This window comes from Simochromis diagramma, unplaced genomic scaffold (genome assembly GCF_900408965.1).
Source record: "Simochromis diagramma unplaced genomic scaffold, fSimDia1.1 OVJJ01000583.1, whole genome shotgun sequence".
Taxonomy (NCBI): Eukaryota; Metazoa; Chordata; class Actinopteri; order Cichliformes; family Cichlidae; genus Simochromis; species Simochromis diagramma.
The window spans coordinates 3,334,641-3,354,316 of NW_024387285.1; the positions used below are offsets into that span (position 1 = coordinate 3,334,641).

General features: G+C 41.0%; 1 protein-coding gene across 3 annotated transcripts; it reads right to left on the bottom strand.

Moving 5' to 3' along the window:
- Positions 1-396: 396 nt before the first annotated feature.
- Positions 397-17,770, bottom strand: LOC120716086. Of its 3 annotated transcripts, XM_040003434.1 has the most exons (9): positions 17,535-17,770; positions 15,675-15,719; positions 15,488-15,523; positions 15,090-15,401; positions 11,078-11,368; positions 10,650-10,943; positions 9,615-9,932; positions 2,606-2,737; positions 397-2,522 (listed from the first exon to the last, which is right to left on the bottom strand). In XM_040003434.1, the coding sequence occupies exons 2-9, from the start codon at positions 15,715-15,717 to the stop codon at positions 1,966-1,968; spliced, it is 1,983 nt and encodes a 660-aa protein (XP_039859368.1). In that variant the 5' UTR covers positions 15,718-15,719; positions 17,535-17,770; the 3' UTR covers positions 397-1,965. The 3 variants fall into 3 exon arrangements, with proteins under 3 accessions (XP_039859368.1, XP_039859369.1, XP_039859370.1); XM_040003435.1 differs by lacking the exons at positions 10,650-10,943; positions 17,535-17,770 and having other exon boundaries at positions 15,675-16,169; XM_040003436.1 differs by lacking the exons at positions 9,615-9,932; positions 10,650-10,943; positions 17,535-17,770 and having other exon boundaries at positions 15,675-16,169.
- Between the last annotated feature and the right edge of the window lie 1,906 nt (positions 17,771-19,676).

Here is a 19,676-nt window from a genome sequence, read left to right on the forward strand (position 1 = left end):
TCTCCTTGCTTTTGCAGCCTTTGCAGTGTTCCCTTGCGTTCTGATTAAACTCTGAAACTCCTGGAATCCCTCACTCAAGAGTTCTTGCTCTGCTGCCGAAAAATACCGAGCGCGCTCCTTCGACATTTTCGCCGACCAATCAGAGGGTTGCCGATCAATGTTTCTACTATCGATGCGTAGCCCCTTTTACGACACCCAGTGATCTCACATTACTTCATCCAGCTGTACTGATCGTCAACAGCAGGTGTGTTCGGGGAACCGGATTAGCAAGCTCACGGTTAGCGCGATGGTTTGGTCTTGGATGTGTCATTTGATCTTGGATGTAGTATGCGACGTACGAAGAACGGGCCCCTGAAGAGAATCAATGCAAACACAACAAGAACATGACAACACCACCAAGATTCAAACCCAGGACCTTCTTTATGTGAGACAGCTATAATGACCATGTGCTATTATTAGTTTAAACAAAAAATGTTCAATCATGTTAGTTATTGTTCTCTGTAATCACAGGTTAACCGTTACCTCACACTGGCAGTCTTTATGCTAACCGTGTACATGGTATCTTATTTTTTCCTTCATCAGAAATTAACTAACAATCGAGAACAGACCTCAGCAGCTGCTCATAAGTGAGCACTCATTACAAATAGAGAACTTGTATTTGAGGGTGGCTGTGGTCCCTAACCTCTGCGAATACCAGAGGTCAACTGTAAGGACATAAATGAGGGTGAAATCATCTTGTCATCTACATTGTTGATACAAGGTGCTAAATATGTGTTTTGATAAGATCAACAAAGATAAAGTTTGTGTGACTGCTTTACATTAAGTAAAAAAAAAAACTTACATGAGTTTGAATATAAAAATATGCATTATCTGTTCATACAAATATACTGTATTTACCTCTCCAGGATCAAATTTGACACCTTGTCACCAGGACTATACTAAATATGTACACGGACACCTGAAGTACATATTCGTGTTACTTGTGCAAATACATGATGTTGGAAATCAAAAAATATAACATAAAATTATAGGATGAGTACAGCAAGCAACAGCTGGATTAAGATATAGAGCTTTTTGGTCTATTATCTTTGTTTGTAAATCAAGGGTTTCTGCAAATTTCAGGCCAATAAGCTTAACTGAGGTTATACAAAGAATAGGGGAAAAAAAAGGCTAAAACAGGTTTTTGATGTTGAGATCTTCACAGTCATGGCTAAAAAGCTAGAACAAGTGAATTTAATATTAAGGGCAGCTAATAAATTCTTACACTACATAGAAAATATTCAAATTGTTGAAATTCTAAAATTTTAACATTAGAAGACAGTTTTAAGGGATCATCTTAGAATGTTTATAAAGTATGCATAAACCCACCCATGGCTGACATCACCTACTGCGAAGCCTCAAGCTGAGCAATTTTGCCATTTTGGTCTGGGTGTTTTAAAACTGGGCATCATGAACACGTTGCAGATCTGACTGAGAAACTGAGCCCAATCAGAAGCAAGCAACTTGTGATTCTCATGATAAAGATTACCCTGCTTTACCCTTCTTTTGACTCTAATGTACATGATGATTTACAAAGTCATGTGTGTTCAGTATTTTAAACTTGAAACTACCAATTGAGGCCATCAACACATCAGAACGGTTTTAAGGTCATGAGCTCATACAGCAAGGAAGCCAGAGACCTCCATACAAGATCGCACCTTTGCAACAAAAGCAGTCTCCTCCTGTTGGCCATTAGAAAAAAAAATTCATGTCTAAGTGGCTTCCACAATGGCATCACCTTTCAGACCCAGAAGGCAAGTCTACCTTTTATATCTATATAAAAGGCATCTATATATTTTTATATTATGTAGTATGTTACAATTACGGGAAACCAAGCTAACTAATTAAACATATTGGCCAAAAGAATTTTTGGTTGCAGTTGTATTTTAGGTCAAGTTATTATCAATGATAATTAACTGCTGATAGTCAGGATACATTCTCATAGTTGTCCTGTTCATCATCACTACTTTCTTCTTCTTCATCATTATGTACACCAAGCGAGGGTGGGGATACATTCTCATAGTTGTCCTCTTCATCACTAGTTTCTTCTTCACCATCATTATCTACACCTGGTGGTGGTGGTGGTGATGCATACAGCGAGGGTGGGGATACATTCTCGTAGTTGTCTTCTTCATCACTAGTTTCTTCTTCTTTTTTATTAACCACACTTTGTAATGGTGGGGATACATTCTCATAGTTGTCTTCTTCATCACTAGTTACATCATCTTCATCTTCTCTGTGATCACTTACACTCACATAGGCTTTCCTGGCCTTCATGCAATTGGGGCCTGCTTTCTTGTAATCATGATCATCATTACACACTGGCTCCTCATAGTCATTGCTTCCCTCTTCATCCACTCCTGCAGCTCCCCCTTTCATTTTTACATTAGTGTCCATTAGATCAACATTCACATAGTCCTGCGCATCGTCTTCATCACCCTCACTGTCTCCCCACTGGTAAGCATTCCCGACTTGGTCAACAACTGAAACACAAGTAAGGGAAAACAATGTCAATATGTAGTCAAACAATCTAATGAATAATTGCCTAAAATTTGTGAGCACACACTTTGACTGTGGATGAAAGCTAGAGGCTCCTTGGCTCGTCGTTGTCTTCTCCTGATGAGAACCACTAACAGCAGCAGCAGGAGCAGCAGCAGGATTCCAACAGCTACCGAGGACAACAGCAGCATCAAAGACACTAGAAGGACAGCATTCGATCAGTTTGATCAAAAACTTCCCTGGTACAATGAATTACGTCTTAGTTAAGTTGCTAATCTAGAGCAGTGTTTCCCAACCACTGTGCCGTGGCACAGAGTTGTGCCGTGAGAGATCATCAGGTGTGCCGTGGGAAATTATTTAATTTCAATTAATTGGTCCAAAAAATACAATTTAATAATTACTGCAAATAATAAAATCATTGTTGGGCATCTGTCCTTTCAACGCAGTGACTGGTAGAGTAATTACTCTTTCATGTCAGTGGGTGGCAGTGAATGAATGAATGAATGAATGAAGCCTTTATTTGTCACTTGCAGTTGCCTGCAGTGAAATTGGAGCCCTTCCGACCATACATACATTACACAAACATTCCAGAGGATGGTATGGTGGAGTCAAAGAGGAGGTACTGCCTCTGGACACAGTGGAGACTGTCAAAAAACAACTACAAGAAGACAGCTTCTTGGAAGACAGAAACAGCTTTACCCCCAACCAGATTTGCACACTGTTAGACCTCTGCCTTACCACCACATATTGTAAATACAACAACGGTTTTTACAGACAAAAACATGGATGTGCCATGGGCTCCCCGGTGTCACCTATTGTAGCCAACCTTTATATGGTGGAAAGAAAGGCTCTTGGCTGTTTTTTTTGTTTTTGTTTTTGTTTGTTTGTTGTTTTTTTTTTGTGTCCCGTTTGGATCTATAGCCATCAGAATTGTTGTCTTAAGGCCAAGAAAGATGCCAAGCGGATTTATTTTACCAAGTGGATCGTCATGGCCTTGCCATATTGGTCCATTTGATTGACCTTTATTATAATTATGAATTTATTTTATTTTCAGTTGCTACAAACGGGACAGACATGACTGGAGGATAGGACAGGGAGAAAGAATGAAAGAAAGAGAGTGAGAGAAAGAAAACCAAATGGGAGAAGAGACGGTGAGAAGGGGGGGAAGAAGAAAGAAAAAAAAAAAAAAAAAAAAAAAAAAAAAAAAAAAAGAACAAAACTCCTGGGTCACCTGTATGGAGAAAAAAAACAGAAGAGAAAGCAAACAACAAAGAGCAACATAATAAATAAAAAAAACGGCATCATCACAATAAACTAGCTAGCAGTAGATATCAGTAGATACTAAATAATAAACGATATTGTGCAGCACGCAAGATAGACAGCGCACAATGTGCTTTGAGGCAGCAGCCAAGAAAGCTGTAGTCCGCGTCTGTGAATACCCGTGTGTACACCTGTGTGCATACCTGTGTGGATCAGCATGCTTGCATTCCAAAGGTTTCTCCATGTAACGATCTGCTAGGGAGTGTGGGGAGCCACAGCCCCGTCCTCCAGGGCATGAAGCAGGTATGGAGGAGATCAAGACTCCAGACATCCAGAGGCCCCCAGAACACAAGAGACCAAGGAAGACCAACAGAGGGGCAGCCGCACCACTGTCCCAGTAAGAGCTGAGGAGAGTCCCAGATGAGGGCTCACTCAGCAGCCGCGGAGCAGAAGCCAGGGGGAGTTGCAGTGACGCGCCCGTGAGCTCCGCCGGCAGCCAGCTGTGCCTGAGTGACCGAGCCCCAGGCCGAGAGGCCGGGGGCACCCCACCTCCGGAGTGGCCCGAGCGAGCCCCAGGCTCCAGGCCCCGATAAGCGGCCGCCAAGGAGTGAGCCGGTGCGTACCCGGACGCCCACCCCCAGACACAAAGAACCACCAACGCACCGACACCTGAGGGAGTCCGCCACTGGCAGGGGAAGTGGTGGTGGGTGGAGATAGGCCTCCAAACCTTGGAGGGCCTGAGATGTCCCCAGAGAGGTGGCGTCTGATACCCAACCTGACATATAGACACAGACATACAGGCACACACAGACACAAACATCCATTCCCACCCTCATGCTCTCATATGCACTTACTCCACACTCAACCAACATGGAGACAGACATAAAGAGACGCTGTACACACGGTCACACTCCCCAAGCGTACTCTACGAACCGGGTCTAGGTACCCTTGCCCCTGGAGGGGGGAACTGCACCCAGACCCAGGTGGTGTTACCCTTTTCCCTGCGGTGGGGGGAGGCAGACCGCCCCGACTCCGCAGCAGCAGGGAGGCCCCACACTCCAGACCGCAGTCGGACGGCCAACTCCTCCTCCTAGCCCCCCCGCTCCAGCAGGCCGCAGAGAACGGGGGTGAGAGAAGACTCCAAACCTCCCTCCACCCGCTCATTGTAGTGTTGATGCATGTGTGTTCTAAGGTGCAATTAAAACCCAGGAGGGCATGGAGCTACCTGCCAGAGAGCAGCAGGTATGCGCATAGTCCCTCCTGCTAGCCCTCAATGTCTACGTGTATTCAAAATTGAGAGGTTGGCAACGACGCCAGGGGTGGGGTGTACACCCTGATGGTAATTCTGACTCCGTGTATCGTGCCCACCCCCAAGATCCTATATGTATGCGTAATGAGAGTGTGAGTAATGTGAATGTCTAAGTTGTGGGATAAAATTGAAGCAGAGGCAGCCAGAAGGGGACAGGGGGGGGTAGCCTCCTCTGCACCCTGGTGACATACCCCTACTCCAAGGCCCTACATGTGTGGGTGGTTGTGGTGGAGCGGGAAGAGGGAGGCAGCTGGAGATGGGGAGGGAAGGAAGGGAGGGGCAGGTGACCCCTCCCTGGGGCCAGCTCCCCCGCTGACCCCAGTAGGCACTCCCATACTCCGCGACCCTATCTATTGGCTCTTGGCTGTTTTAACGGGAGGGTATCTAGCTGCTGGTACAGATATGTGGACGACACCTGGGTCAAAATCGAGACCCAAGAAGTAGAATCCTTCACTGCGCACATCAACGCTGTGGCTAAAAACATAAATTTCACCAGGGAAGACACAAAGGATAACTGTTTGCCATTGCTGGACTGTGCCGTGCACATTAAAGAGAATGGCAACCTCAATGTTGAAGTTTACCAGAAGCCCACACACATGGACCAGTACCTCCTCTTTGACTCCCATCACCCTCTGGAACACAGACTTGAAATAATCAGGACCCTACACCACCGGGCAAAAAATGTTCCCTCTAAGCCTGAAGGACAAAAGAGGGAACACGCACATGTAAAGGAGGCTCTTAAAACATGTGGTTATCCTAACTGGGCTTTCATAAAGTCAGCAACGAGGCACAGAAAAGAAGATCAGACACCAACTCTTGAGGATCAGAAAGACAAATGCAAAAACATTGTCATCCCCTATGTTGCCAGTTTATCAGAAAAACACAGGAGTTTTCTCCAAGCATGACATCCCAGTGTACTTCACACCCAGCCACACGCTCAGACAAAAACTGGTTTATCCCAAAGACAGAACTCCTAAACACAAACTTAGCAACATAGTATATGCTGTAAAGGGTAGTGACGAATGCCCAGACCTCTACATTGGAGAGACCAAATAGCCACTTAATAAACGCATGGCACAACATAGAAGAGCCACCTTGACGGGACAAGACTCAGCAGTCCATCTGCATCTAAAGGACAAAGGTCACTCTTTTAGGACACCAATGTTCACATTTTGGACACAGAAGACAGATAGTATGAAAGAGGAGTGAAAGAAGCCATCTATGTGTATTGTGAATGACCATCTTTGAACACAGGCGGTGGTTTACGACACCAACTTTCTGCCATCTGAGATCCCTTCCAAGACGCCTTAATGCCCACTCACACCCTGGGCCATCTGACCTCAGGAAATCACATGATAGGTTGGGGCCAGGTTTCACAGCAGGTTCATCCAAAACCTTGACTGATTGTGACCTACACCCGTTTTCACACCTTGACTTGTGTGATTAGGTAGAGGATCAACAGGGGGTTCATGACCCCGTTGGGGGACACTCACTGAGGAATTAAATCTGGGAGTCTCCACCATTTGACCTTAGAACTGAAGAAGCTTCTCGAATGAGAGGTGAAACGTCTTCAAGCAACTTAAAGAAGTCCAGATGCTTTTCTTTCCAATCTTAATGAGTCTACGGACCTTAGCTGACATTCCCAACTATTGGCCAATGTGCGTCTTGTGGAAGGAGACTCCATCAGGGAAAACTTTCTATTTTGCAAGGCACTGCCAGAAAAAAAAACGGGACAGGAAATTTTTTGGGTTACATCCGAATAGCTTGAACAAAGAGGGTGGGAAACCTGCACGAGTATCTGCAGTGATGGAGCAGCAGCCATGGTCGGACGCACCAAAGGTTTCGTTAGCAGAGTGAAAGCGATAAACCCAGATGTTATTATTACGCACTGTTTTCTGCACCGCAAGGCGCTCGTTGCCAAGACTTTACCAGCAGACCAAGCTCCTGTATTGGATGATGTCGTGCGCATGGTAACCTTCATCAAGACAAGACCTCTGAAAAGCCACATACTTGCATCTCTGTGCGAGGAAATGGGAGTGGAGCATAAAGCTTTATTGTTCCACACGGAGGTCCGATGGTTGGCACGCAGCAAAGTACTGGCCTGTGTGTTTGAGCTGCAGGAAGAGCTAAACATGTTTTTGAGTGATGAGAGGTACAATGATGCAAAGCTGCTTTCAAGTGATGAGGGGTGTGCAAGGCTGGCTTACATGGCAGATATACTTCAGCATTTTAATAAACTTAACACACAAATACAAAGCCGAGATGAAAACCTGCTCACAAGCACAGATATAATAAATGTATTTTGTTCAAAGGTCCACCTCTGGCAACAACATCTTTAATTAACCGATTCGCACTACAACCTGGTTTGCCTCTTACCTGTAGTTATTTTTATTTAATTTAATAACTGTACAGTACTGTTTATAGTAACCATTGTCCTTAATGTAAATATGTAAAAAAAATTGTGTATGTTTCTGTTCCGTGTCCTGTGTACTGTTTGTTTGTATATGTGTCTTTTTGGCTGCTGTTACAACCAAATTTCCCCTTGTGGGACAATTAAAGGATTATTCTATTCTATTCTATTCTATCTAAAAAATGCCAACCTTGGCATGTTCCCACTCGCTCAGAAATGGCAAGGAGATACTGAAACTGCCACACTGTGTGAAATAGTAGGTAAACATTTGAAAACACTCGAGAAGAAGTTGTTAATTTATTTCCCCTCTGTTTCCACTGAATGCCTTGACTGGGTAAGAGACCCATATAGCTCAGCAGCAGTTTTTGGAAAGGATATGACTTTGCAGGAGCAGGAGGAACTAACTGAATTGACACAAGACTGTGGTGTGAAGCTAAGCTTTGCTGATCTATCTTTGGATAGTTTTTGGTTGACTGCTGCCAAGGAGTTCCTCATTCTGGCAAACAGAGCCATTTTGACATTGCTCCCATTTTCCACAACATATCTATGTGAGCTAAGCTTTTCGCTTAGGAAAAGTGGTTGAGAAGAGCTTTATATATGGGGAAAAATGCTTAGATGGTTTTGTTACAAAACTTGTAAAAAAAAAAAGAAAAAGAAAGCTGAACATACGCAAATCTTTGAAATGTATACGACTTTTGTTGAAAAAAATTGAGGTAATCTACTAATCAGAAGGTTGATGGTTCGATCACTGGCTGCTCCAGTCTGGGTGAGGCAAGTTGTATAAAGGGCTTTGAGTGCTCAGAGCAGAAAAGCAGAAAAGTGGTATATAAGAAACAGTCCATTTATCATTATTATAAACTACCGGTCAAAAGTTTTAGAACACCCAAATGTTTCTAGTTATTTATTGCAATTCATGTCATTCAAGTCCAATGAATAGCTTGAAATGGTACAAAGGTAAATGGTGAACTGATAACTTAGACAAGAAGAGGTCTGACAGACCCAAAGCCACCACTGAATCAGAGAACAAGTTTCTGAGAGTTAACAGCTTGTATGATAGGCAGCTCACAGGACAACAGCTTCAAGCACAGCTTAATAGTGGTATAGAAAGCAAGTCTCAGTTTAAGCGGTAAAGAGAATACTTTAAGCTGAAGGTTTGACAGGACGAGTTGCAGCAAGAAAGCCATTGACGTCAGATTAAGACAAAGAGACTTGCCTGGGCCATAAAACACCGCCATTGGACTACTGAAGACTGGAAGAAGGTATTGTGGACTAATGAATCAAAATTTTAAATCTTCAGTTCATCATGTAGGATCTTTGTTTGCCATCAAGTAGGCGAAAGGATGGTTTCACAGTGTGTGGCATCATCTGTCAAACATGGAGGAGGAAGAGTGATGGTCTGGGGCTGTTTTACTGGATCCAGGGATGGTGCCACAGCATTCTGCAGTGCCATGCAATACTCTCTGGTTTGTGCCTAGTTGGTCAGGGGTTCATCCTACAGCAAGATAATGACCCCAAACACAAGTCCAAACTATGCCAGAACTACCTCAGGAAAAAAAACAAGAGGATGGCTTGTTCAGACACAGACTTATACCCCATCGAGCTGGACAGAAGAGTGAAAGCAAAGCAACCTACAAGTGCAACATTTATGGGACCTTCTGCAACAGATTGGGAAGGACTTTCTGAAGAATATTTGATTTCTATTGTAGAAAAACTGTTATATCTACTTTGATGAGTCAAAACTTTAGAATACATTTTGGTACACTTCAGTTGCTTATGTGCACTATGTTTTCATTTCAGAGTGCAATGAGACATAACTTTTTTTTTTTTTTTTAACCAGAAGTGTATATCTATATATGAACATAACTGCTGTTTGGCAGCAGTTTTTTTTTCTTTTTTTGGCAACATCAAGGTTTAAGTTCCTGTTTCTGTTAAGTTCTATTTTTATTTCAGCCTTTGCCCCTATTTCTACTGCTTCTTCTCTTTCTAGTCTTAATTGCAAACATACAAAGGGAAAATACAGAGACATTAATCCTGAGAAAATTTAGGTGGTTATGATATGGTTTTGTTAATAAAACATAAATTCAACACTGCACTTACATTTAATGATGACACTGATCGGTGCAGTTTCAGCAGATCTGAATGTCCGTGTGGACACTGTGACCTCATACACACAGCTGTAGTTGCCCTGATGTTCATACTCAGCTACAGGGAAACTAAAGGAGGCTGAGTTGTTGACTGCTGGCTCTGTGAGGTTGGAGCCAGAGAAGCTCAGAATAAAATGTCCACTGGAAAATGTGGAGTTAATGGAACAGGTGAGGATGAAGCTGTAACCCCTGGTGATTTGTGCACCCTCAGGACCCCAGACAAGTCCTGCATTAGGAGACGTCAAGGAGATGCTGGGCCTTTGTAGTCTCACTGTGTGAAAGCAAACTAGGATTAAAACATATTATTCTCTCTACCTTTTAATTCTGGACTTGTTTAAACTCTAGAATCAAAAGCAGAAGGAAGGATTTTTGTGGGGCACTTAAGGGAAGCTGAATCAAACTCAACACATTTCATCACAATTTTTCACACATTCAGCAGTTATTGAGCAACATTAGAAGTTTCTTGCTACATGGTAAATGAAAGTCCATGCTTATCTGCCAAGAAAAATGGCAGATTAGCTTGGGTAAAAGACCGAAAGCTGAGGCACACAATGAAGAATGCTGTTGGTAAAGTTTCTGGGCTGCCTTTCCTCATAACAGCCATCCCTTAAGATTTTCTCCATTTAGAGCAATGCATTATCAGGGATTGTAACATCTAGTCTTTTTACTGAATCTTTTAGCCCTCAACGTAGCATTTAGCTCTTTAGCTGCTCAATCCTCCATGGTATGTAATAGTTTGTTTCAAGTAGTGTGTGTTTACTCCTCAGTACTGTTGGCTTTGAGATCATTTTCTCTGGATACTGAAAAATCCACAATGAAAGTGGGATTCTGTTCATAATGCTTTTTTTGCTTTTGTTTGTGCTTTTTTTTGTAAATAGCTATTAAAACAAGTTTAAGCTATGACTGAAACAACTTATTATCTGTATTAAAAATGATAATTTCTCATTTTGTTTGAAAAAATGCTTCTTACATGTATTTGCTTTATTACCTGTCACAGAGAGCCTGCCAGAGTCACTTGGTGGGGAGTTAAATTCAAGACCTGAGCCCATTTTCTGATACTGACACTGGTACGATCCCTCATTATCAAAGTTCACTTTAAGGATATTGAATGTTGCAGAGTTTGTACTAGAAGTTTGGGTCCTGTTGAATGAATCTGATGTTGTCATCAGAATGAACGTTCCACCCAAAACCTGAGTGGAGATTGAACAAGTGATCGCAATGTTCCGACCCCAGGTGACCTCACCAACAGGATTTATGGTGATATGGGGTTTTGGGAAACTCAATGAAAAAACAAACAAAACAAATGAACAAACAAAAAAACAGCATAATACTGATTGATATGTTGCTGGTTTAATGACACTTTTAGCTTTTGATTCTTGGAGCTGTCGAGCTCAGGAAATTGTTTTGTTTTCTTACCATTAACAGAGAGTCTGACAGCATCACTGAGGGGGGATGAAAAGTTTTGCTCTGAAATGGTTTTCTTATACTGACACTGGTACGAGCCGTTATGATCTAAGTCCACTTTGTGGATACTGAAGGTAGCAGATGTGGAACTTGAGGATGCAGTCTGGCTGAAAGTGCCTGAGGTCTTCTTGAGGATGAAAGTTCCACCAGAGAACTCGGATAAGATCGAACAAGTAATGATGACATCTTCACCCCAGGCAACCTTATCTCTATTCAGAGAGATCCTGGGCTTTGGAAGGCTCACTGAAAAACACAGTTTAGCATAATGTTAGTTTAGATAAATATAAGTTTATGCATTTAAATAGCAAATCTTTGTAACTTTTTAATTTTACAACCCACTACCAACTCACTACCACCCCAGCTCTTCCCCATCCCCCCATCCTTCATCTAACTTAATTTCATGTCTGTTAGCAGTAATCGTTCTGTACAGAACATGCCCCACTCTCCCTTCCTTTGTCATTGCTAACTACCTTTTCTAATAAATACCAGGGGTAGCTGTAGCTCAAGAGGCAGAGTAGGCCATCTCCTAACTGGAAGGTTGGTAGTTTGATTCTTGGCTGCTCGAGTCTCCAATCTGCATGCCTAAGTGCATTTTGGCAAGATAGCAAACACCAAGTTCCTCTCTAAACCATTTCTCATTGTATCGGACCGATGCCGATACGTAATATCGGATCAGTCCATCTCTAATTACTACTATAGATTTCTTAGAGATGTTAGTTTGCATGGACTGAAACAGTACTGTAAGAGTAGCAGCAGGATTTCATGGTCACCAGGGAGACCAGCAAAATCAAAGACAGTTTTTTTATTAAGAAAACAAAAGAGATTCCACCCATGTAACTTACCCATAAGGCATTTACGGCATGCCATAAAAAAATATCTTGCTCCCACCCACCCCCTTCATTTCTGCGTGAATGAGCTTGACTGATCATGCTTATCTGTCTGGGTTCCTTTTTTTTTTTGTTTTGTTTTATTTTCTTTTTGTTTTTGTTTTCAGCCTATGAAGTGTTGATCACGGGGATGAGATCATAAATCCTGCGGATATATAAGTCTTACATAATTTAACTTACATTTAGGTAAGTACTGTAGGGTTGGAATGGCTGGTTTGAGTAACATTTGATTTCAGAACCTTGTTAGTTCCTGAATATGTCTGGCATCATGACTTTCTGTGTGTGCAGCCAGGCAACAAGAAACACATGAAAAACATGAAGTGTTTGATTTCACCCAGTGTCAGCTAAACACTGTACAGACTTAAGACACCACAGATTCCTAAGTGTTCAATGCAGGGTGTCAAACTCATTTTACTTCGCGGGACACGTACAGACCACTTTGCTATTAAGTGGGCCGGACCAAACTCTGCTTTCTGTCACTGTGTAAAGAAGTTGCATATCAAACAGTTTTAAAAAGTTGTGACAAAAAAAGAAAATCTGTCAGCATGACTCTTTGAAGAGTCTTTAGAAGAACTTTTCCTATTTTCACAAAGCAAAATCTGTTTACCTGCTCGTTAATCATTTGCTGTTTGCTGGTTGTTGAAATGGTTTTGAAAACTTTTAGCTGAGATTCTGATGTTTCTGTGGATGCTACACGTTTATATATTTGACAGATCTGGCTGTACATCCTGTTAAACCAGATGTTCTCCCTTTCACATTTGATACTGGGGGCATTGGGGTTCAATGATTAACTGTTTATTGCTTAATTACTTTGTGGCCATAAGGAAGATTTTTATCAGTAGGAAAAGTTGTAAAACCTATGAAAATATAGTTAAAAGTCCAAAATTTATGCTTGTTTGTGGTGAGCAGCAGATGAAACAAGTTAAGAACTATAAATGACGTCAAGTTTTCTAGTCTCTTTGCATGTGGCCAAATGGTGTGCTCATTTAATAAAGTTGCTTGCATGAATTCTTAGCAGGGCTGAAGATTCGCCTCCCACGGGCCATTAATACCTGACAAATGAAATTATTGTTTCACTTGTTTGACACCCGAGGTCTAATAACTTAATGGCAAGAAAACGCATTTATCATCATTTTTGTATTAAAAAAGTCTTTGTGCTATAAAAATATCATAATCCAAAACAAATTGAATAACATGATGTTGTCATGCTGACATCAGCACTAATAATCAGTATATATTGCTGATGTCCTTGATTTTATAATAGAAACAGGCTAATGTCATCATATTGTAATACAAACAGGATGTTATTAGCATGTTCTCATAGGAACATCTTAAAACACTAAAACAGGTTTTTGTATAGTTCTTGCCCTTCGGAGGAGTTGTGGTCTCCGCGTGCTCTTGTTTCTCAGTGATTTCTTTCCTTATGGTGCATCTTCTCTTAGGTTTTCCACCTCCAAAAATCACTTTAACCTCTTTGTTCAAGTTAGAGCTGATTCAAGCGAATTAGTTCTGTTGATAAGCACCGCTGTTAATGTGTTTTTTAAATACAAATAACTGAACAGGCATGCGGTCCATAGCAGGAAACCAAGAGGGAAGTTGCTGCATGAAGATTACTGAGAAAAAACAGCACCATACTGCAACTATAAATATCAAGTACTGATAAGATCATGTGGTACCATATTTGGGCATGGATGCTGTAAGTATTTGGGAGTGCTACTAGACTCTAAATTATCCTTTAAAAAACACATTAAAAAGTAGTGAAAACTGTAAATGTTAATATACAGAACTTTAGACATATCCGCACATCATTAACAGACACAGCAGCGATTACATTCCTGCATTCTATGATACTGGCTCATATTGAATATTGTATTACAAGTTGGTCCTATACGAGCTCTGCTGCTATTGGGCCAATTGAAGTATGCTACAAAAGAGCATTGAAAATATTAGATAAGAAACCTTTTTCATATCACCATTGTCAAATTTTAGAAAAATACAAGTTTTTAAATTTTACTAATTTCAAATTATTTAAATCTGCCTGTCTAATATACAAAGTTATACATGGTCTGGCGCCTCCACCAATGAGTGATTTTATTAAACAAAAGTCTAGTGTTGCCGGGTCTCGACTGACTCGAGCCACTGTTAGAGGTGATTGTGAACTGGCACTCAGGCGGACCACCTTTTCACAGAATGCTCTGTCATATCAGGGAGTGAGCTTCTGGAATAGTCTTCCACTGTCAGTGAGGGAAAGTACAAGTCTACCCATCTTTAAGAGTCACTTAAAAGGGCGGCTGAGGGACACACAAACATGTAATTATGTTTAATAATCATGTTTTATATTGGACGGGAAAAAGAGTTAGTGTATTACAAAAAGGGAAACAACTGTTAGTGCAATGGGTGAACGCAATATCACGATGTTCAGGGCATGTACAACACTGGGGTTTGTGCAATATAATTGATGTGTTTCCGTTATTGTTATCTATACTGTCCTCTGTGTCCACTCTCCTTGTCATTGTTTGTTCTAGTATAATGTGATCACTGTTTTTGTCCTTGTCACATGACCTGTAAATAGTGTCTCTGTATGTTTTTACTAACTTGTGTTTAACATCAACCTGCCAGAGGGTCTGCAGATGGAAATTAGCCCAAGGCTGTAATCTGGCATATTTACATTTGTTAAAATGTTCATTAATATGTATTGCCCCTCTTTCTAAAAAATAAATAAATAAAATAAAATAAAATAATATCAAAGAAAGGAAACTGACATTGATAAAGATATCTTCAGCCATTTTGACACAAGCACCGATTTTTTTTTTTACTTGTCTTATCACACACTCATGAAAACACAAATATCTGACACAGAGATCAGAACTTAGAAAGGGGCTGGCATGAAGTTGAAGTTATTGCTGCCAAAAGAGGAACAGCTGGTTATTTTAAACAATGATTGATGATCTACTTTCTTCCACCACTCAGAACGCTTAATGAGTGTGCTTCATAAATAAAGAGTTCAAAATGTATTATTTATTAATTTAGCACATTTTTATCTATGTTTTGATAAGAGTATAACAAACACTTCCCACCTGAACAGACGACACCAGCATCCTCACCATGGATACAGTTGTGTTTCCCAAATCCATTGTGTCTACACTCAGTTAGAGAACTCTCACTTCCTGAACAGGCCACATCATCAAGCCAGATTTGTCCACTTCCTTGACCGAAGTGAGCAGATGAAGTGGCCTCCAATGCTGCCCCACAGCCCAGCTGTCTACAGACCACCTTAGCATCATTCAAATCCCAGTCATCATCACAGACTGTTCCCCAGGAGCCACTGTGATAGATTTCAACTCTTCCAGAGCACCGAGTGGATCCAGACCCAGCTAGTCTGATCTGTCCTATCAGGCACATAATATAAACTATATTTAATACTTTCCTAAATTTGAAAAGAATTAAAAAATTTCACACACAAGAGCAAACTGACCTGCAGCAGATGAAGTGAAGGCCAAGAGGCAAGAAACTTGGAAGGAACAAAATGACATTGGTTATTGTGTAAACTAAGCACATACATCTGTAGTCATTTATCTAAAGTGATCAATATTTGCACTGAAAGGTAAACCTCAAAGACCCAAACTGTCTCTCTACAAAAGCATTACAAAAGTATGTCTTACCGAAGGTCAAAAACTGAAGCACTCTCTGCTGTCTGCACCCCATGACTGAAAAAAAGAGGCTGATCGTGTCATTTATGGGAACCAGAAGACAGTAAAGTCAACAAAAAACTACAGTGTACAAAAAACACGTCACATTTGGTTTATCCTCCCAAAACACTTCCTCTTTCGTTTTGATTTTTTTTTTTAAATTCATCCACGGGGCTTTGACACGAGCAGCTCTAAAGACTGGAGCTCACCACATCATTAAAAAATCTGTTTTTTAAAATAAAAATAAAACTGCTCGAGTAATCTAGTGACTCTCGGATACATATTGATTCATTATAAGCAAATTTGCACCAACCCTACAATCATCCACAGAAACACACACACTGTCTCCATCTGGTGATTAAAAAGTAATATTGACACAGATGATACATTCTTGAGGTTAAGCGCTCATAATTTTAAGCACTCCTACATTAGCCTAAAAAGTATTAGCAAGGACTCACAGTTTAACATTTGGGAAGATGATCTGAATGAGAACCGAAGTCAATCCTTTTATAGTGGCAGTGGAAAGAAATGCAACCAGAGAATTGTCTCTGTTTCGACAGTTTTAAATCTTAACTAATTTCATGAATGTTTCTGAGGACTAAATTGGAAGCCACACTTTAAACTATAAAATCTTTAAAATATGGGCCTAAAATCGATGATCTGAAGCATTAAAGTGTCACAAATATGCACAAAAAAAGCAAAAGAAGAGAAATCATGAAGGAGGAAAATTGCTTTTCGCAGCAGTGTGTGTGATACACCAACAAAAACACAGGGTCACACAGAATAAACTCATCCAAGATTTTTAGGAGATATACCCATGCCATCAATTTGAACAATCTACTGTGCTCGAGGGTGTCATGGTCCTGGGTCGTGCGACCCAGTATTTTGTGTTTAGTCTATTTTGATGTTTATTGATTGTTTCGGTTCATTAAGTTAGTCCAGCCATCTGTATATATCACCCTTGCATTACGTCTCCCTTGCCCTTCGTGTGTTTATGTCTGTGTGTCTTGTACTGTCAAGTTCATGCTGTCAGTATTGTCACCTCCCCCTGTACTACGTCTCCCCGGTTCATGTCTCATGTTTCCTGTTTTACTTTGAAGGCCTGCATTCACTGTCAGTGTATTCAGTTTCACTCCTCCTGTCCTGTCGTTAAGTTCATGTGTGTCAGCTGCGTCCCCATGTGTGGCCACTTCCCCTGATCATCCCTCATGTGTATTTAGTCTCTGTGTTTCTTACAGTCTGTGTCGCGTCGTCTGTGTTCCCACCCTCCGTGTTTCCATGCCCGGTCTGTTGTATTCTACGTCATAGTCTTACCATAGTTTATTCCCAGTTTAGGTTTCTGTTTAGTTATTGCTCTTGTGCTGCCCTTATTATTGTTTGCTTCTTTTGTATTCATCAGCCACAATAAAAGGCTCGCTTTTGTTTAACTCCACTCCTGCATCCTCGCTTGTGTTCGCTCCTGGGTCCACCACACACATTTCCGCACGGTCTGCCTCCGCAGACCGTGACAGAGGTGATGACAATATGTACGCCTGTCTGACATATAATGTTCTACATGGACTTGCCCCCACATCCTTTAAATTAATTTATTAATCACATGATGTTCCTGTTAAATGTATAAAAAGAAGAAAAAAATCCTGTAGTCAAGAAAGGAGTGAAATAATTAATAATGACAATAATGAACCGGTTTGGAAAATGTAAGGAGTAGAAAGTCGAGATCTTTGTGTGAAATTGGAGGAATAAAAAGTAGCAAAGTGTCAGAAAAGTGCTCAAGTAGAGAAAGGAAACTTTTGCTTTTGATAAAGACCACAGTGTGGAGGACGTTCTGCGAACCTTCGTTTCGGGTTATCACCGTCCTCTGTCTTCGGTGGCGGCCCCTCCTTTTCCTCCCACCGTCCTCTGCAGCTGTTCCAGCTGTTGCTGCTCCTGTGAAGTTTCATTGTGTTAACCGGTGTTAAAGGCGTGCAAAGCTCACTATTACTCATTCATACATAAACAACATGCAGTGTAACTGAATCTGTTAAAAGTCCTTTACAGCAGTAGATCACCTAGTTTCTCACCTTGTTTATCTGCGTTTATTTTTTTGCGGTAGAGACTGCCACGTCTGCCTGGGAAAAGCAGCCTGCTAATCGTCACCACTTCAGCTCCTCCCCCGGACCCTGCTGCTGACAGCGCAGTGGGAATCACACTCCTAACTACACATAGAGTGATTGCCATTTTTCCCGAATCACTGTCCATACCACAACCTCTAACTGTAAATAATATCTCACATAATAACCTCTATCAGCAGTCATAATTAAGGAAAATGCTTTAAAAGATCAAATGCAATAAATTTAATTAAATATTGGTTAAAACATCCCTGTTTAGTGAATGTGTACACATGCCCTATCAGTGTAAACATTTCAGGCCTTTAGACAGCTATCAGCTACAGTGTAGCAATATCAAAATCTGAATGAACTTATCTACAGTGCAGAAGAAACTTCAGTGGACATTCTTTATGACATAAGTGTAAAGAAAACCTTTTTTTCTCTAACAAACTTCACTGTTGAGTTCATCAGTCTGTGTTTTAGATCCTCTGTGAGCGACCTGCGTTTGGAGAAACAGTGGCACAAAGATGGTGCTCAGAACAAAAATGACACTTACCCACAGTCACCCTGTGATGAACTCACAAACAAGCTTTGTAAAGTGTGAAAACTGAGAAACAAGTGCTGCAGTTTTTTCATAAAATGCACTGCTAATCTTACTATGTTTGGTGTGGTGATGCCAGGGTCTGTCATGTGCTGTGTGATAGTGATAAACAAAAGGCGAACTTTGTATTTAGGCTGAAAGACAAAATAACAAGGCATAACGTAAAGTACCAAAGGAAAATAAACACATAACTACAGAACACACACACAAACGCAGCATGCCAGGGTGATAAGGGAAGTGCAGACAGGGGAAGCAAAACTAAACATAATGCACACAAGATAATATACTATCAAAATATAAAATGGAAGTAATTAATACAAAAACCAGGATGTCTTAGTCCTGCAAGCTTGACACAGACAAAGTGTAAACAGACATAAAAGACTGACTCAACATGGGAGACACTAAAAGCCAAAATACAGAGATAAGACTGAGAGGACAGGAAGGAAATGTTAACGGGAACTAAAAAACCAAAAGGGAGAACAACACAGAAATTATTTTATTAATCAACACATTACACACATATGATACAGTTCAGTACCCCCCCCTATGGAATCAGAACGATGCCACCTTGAAACGAAACCGAAAAATGGATTGAAACCGAAAAAAAATATTGTAACTGAAATAAATGTACTGAAAAATCTTGTATTGAAACCGAAAAAAAAATTGATAGTGAAAAACAATTAATTGAAACTGTAATTTTTTTGTTTTCGCTTACAATTTTTTTTTTTCGGTTTCAATCCATTTTTTTTTGGTTTCAAACCATTTTTCAGTTTCAAACCATTTTTCAGTTTCAATCTGCTGGCACTGTTTTGGCGTCCGGGGGCGCGCTGGGCGGGGTTTCCGGCCCGCATGTATTTGCATATATTATAGAGGCCACTAGTGCTGACCAAGCTGCCATCTTTCTCTCTTCCTGTCTTTCAATGGCTGCTTCAATTTCAGCTTGAACCTCCAAACCGCAAGTAAGTAATCATTTTTTGTCATCTTTTCTTGCTGTCCCACTGGGCTGGACATTAGTTTAGTTTTTTTAGCTACATCTGGTGAAGTTGTGGTAAAATGCTGGTATTAGCCTATTCGTCGTAGCAAGCTAGCCTGAAGCTAATATTTGCTAAATTTAGGGACACCCGTGTTTGTTCAGGAGTTGGAGGCCGGTGTTTTAGGAGCGGATCTCAGGATCTCAACAGGCAGTGTTGGGCAGTAACATAATACATGCACCGGCGTTACGTATTTAAAATACAAAATATGAGTAAATGTATCCATTACAATTACTGTTCAATAGGTGATATTGAG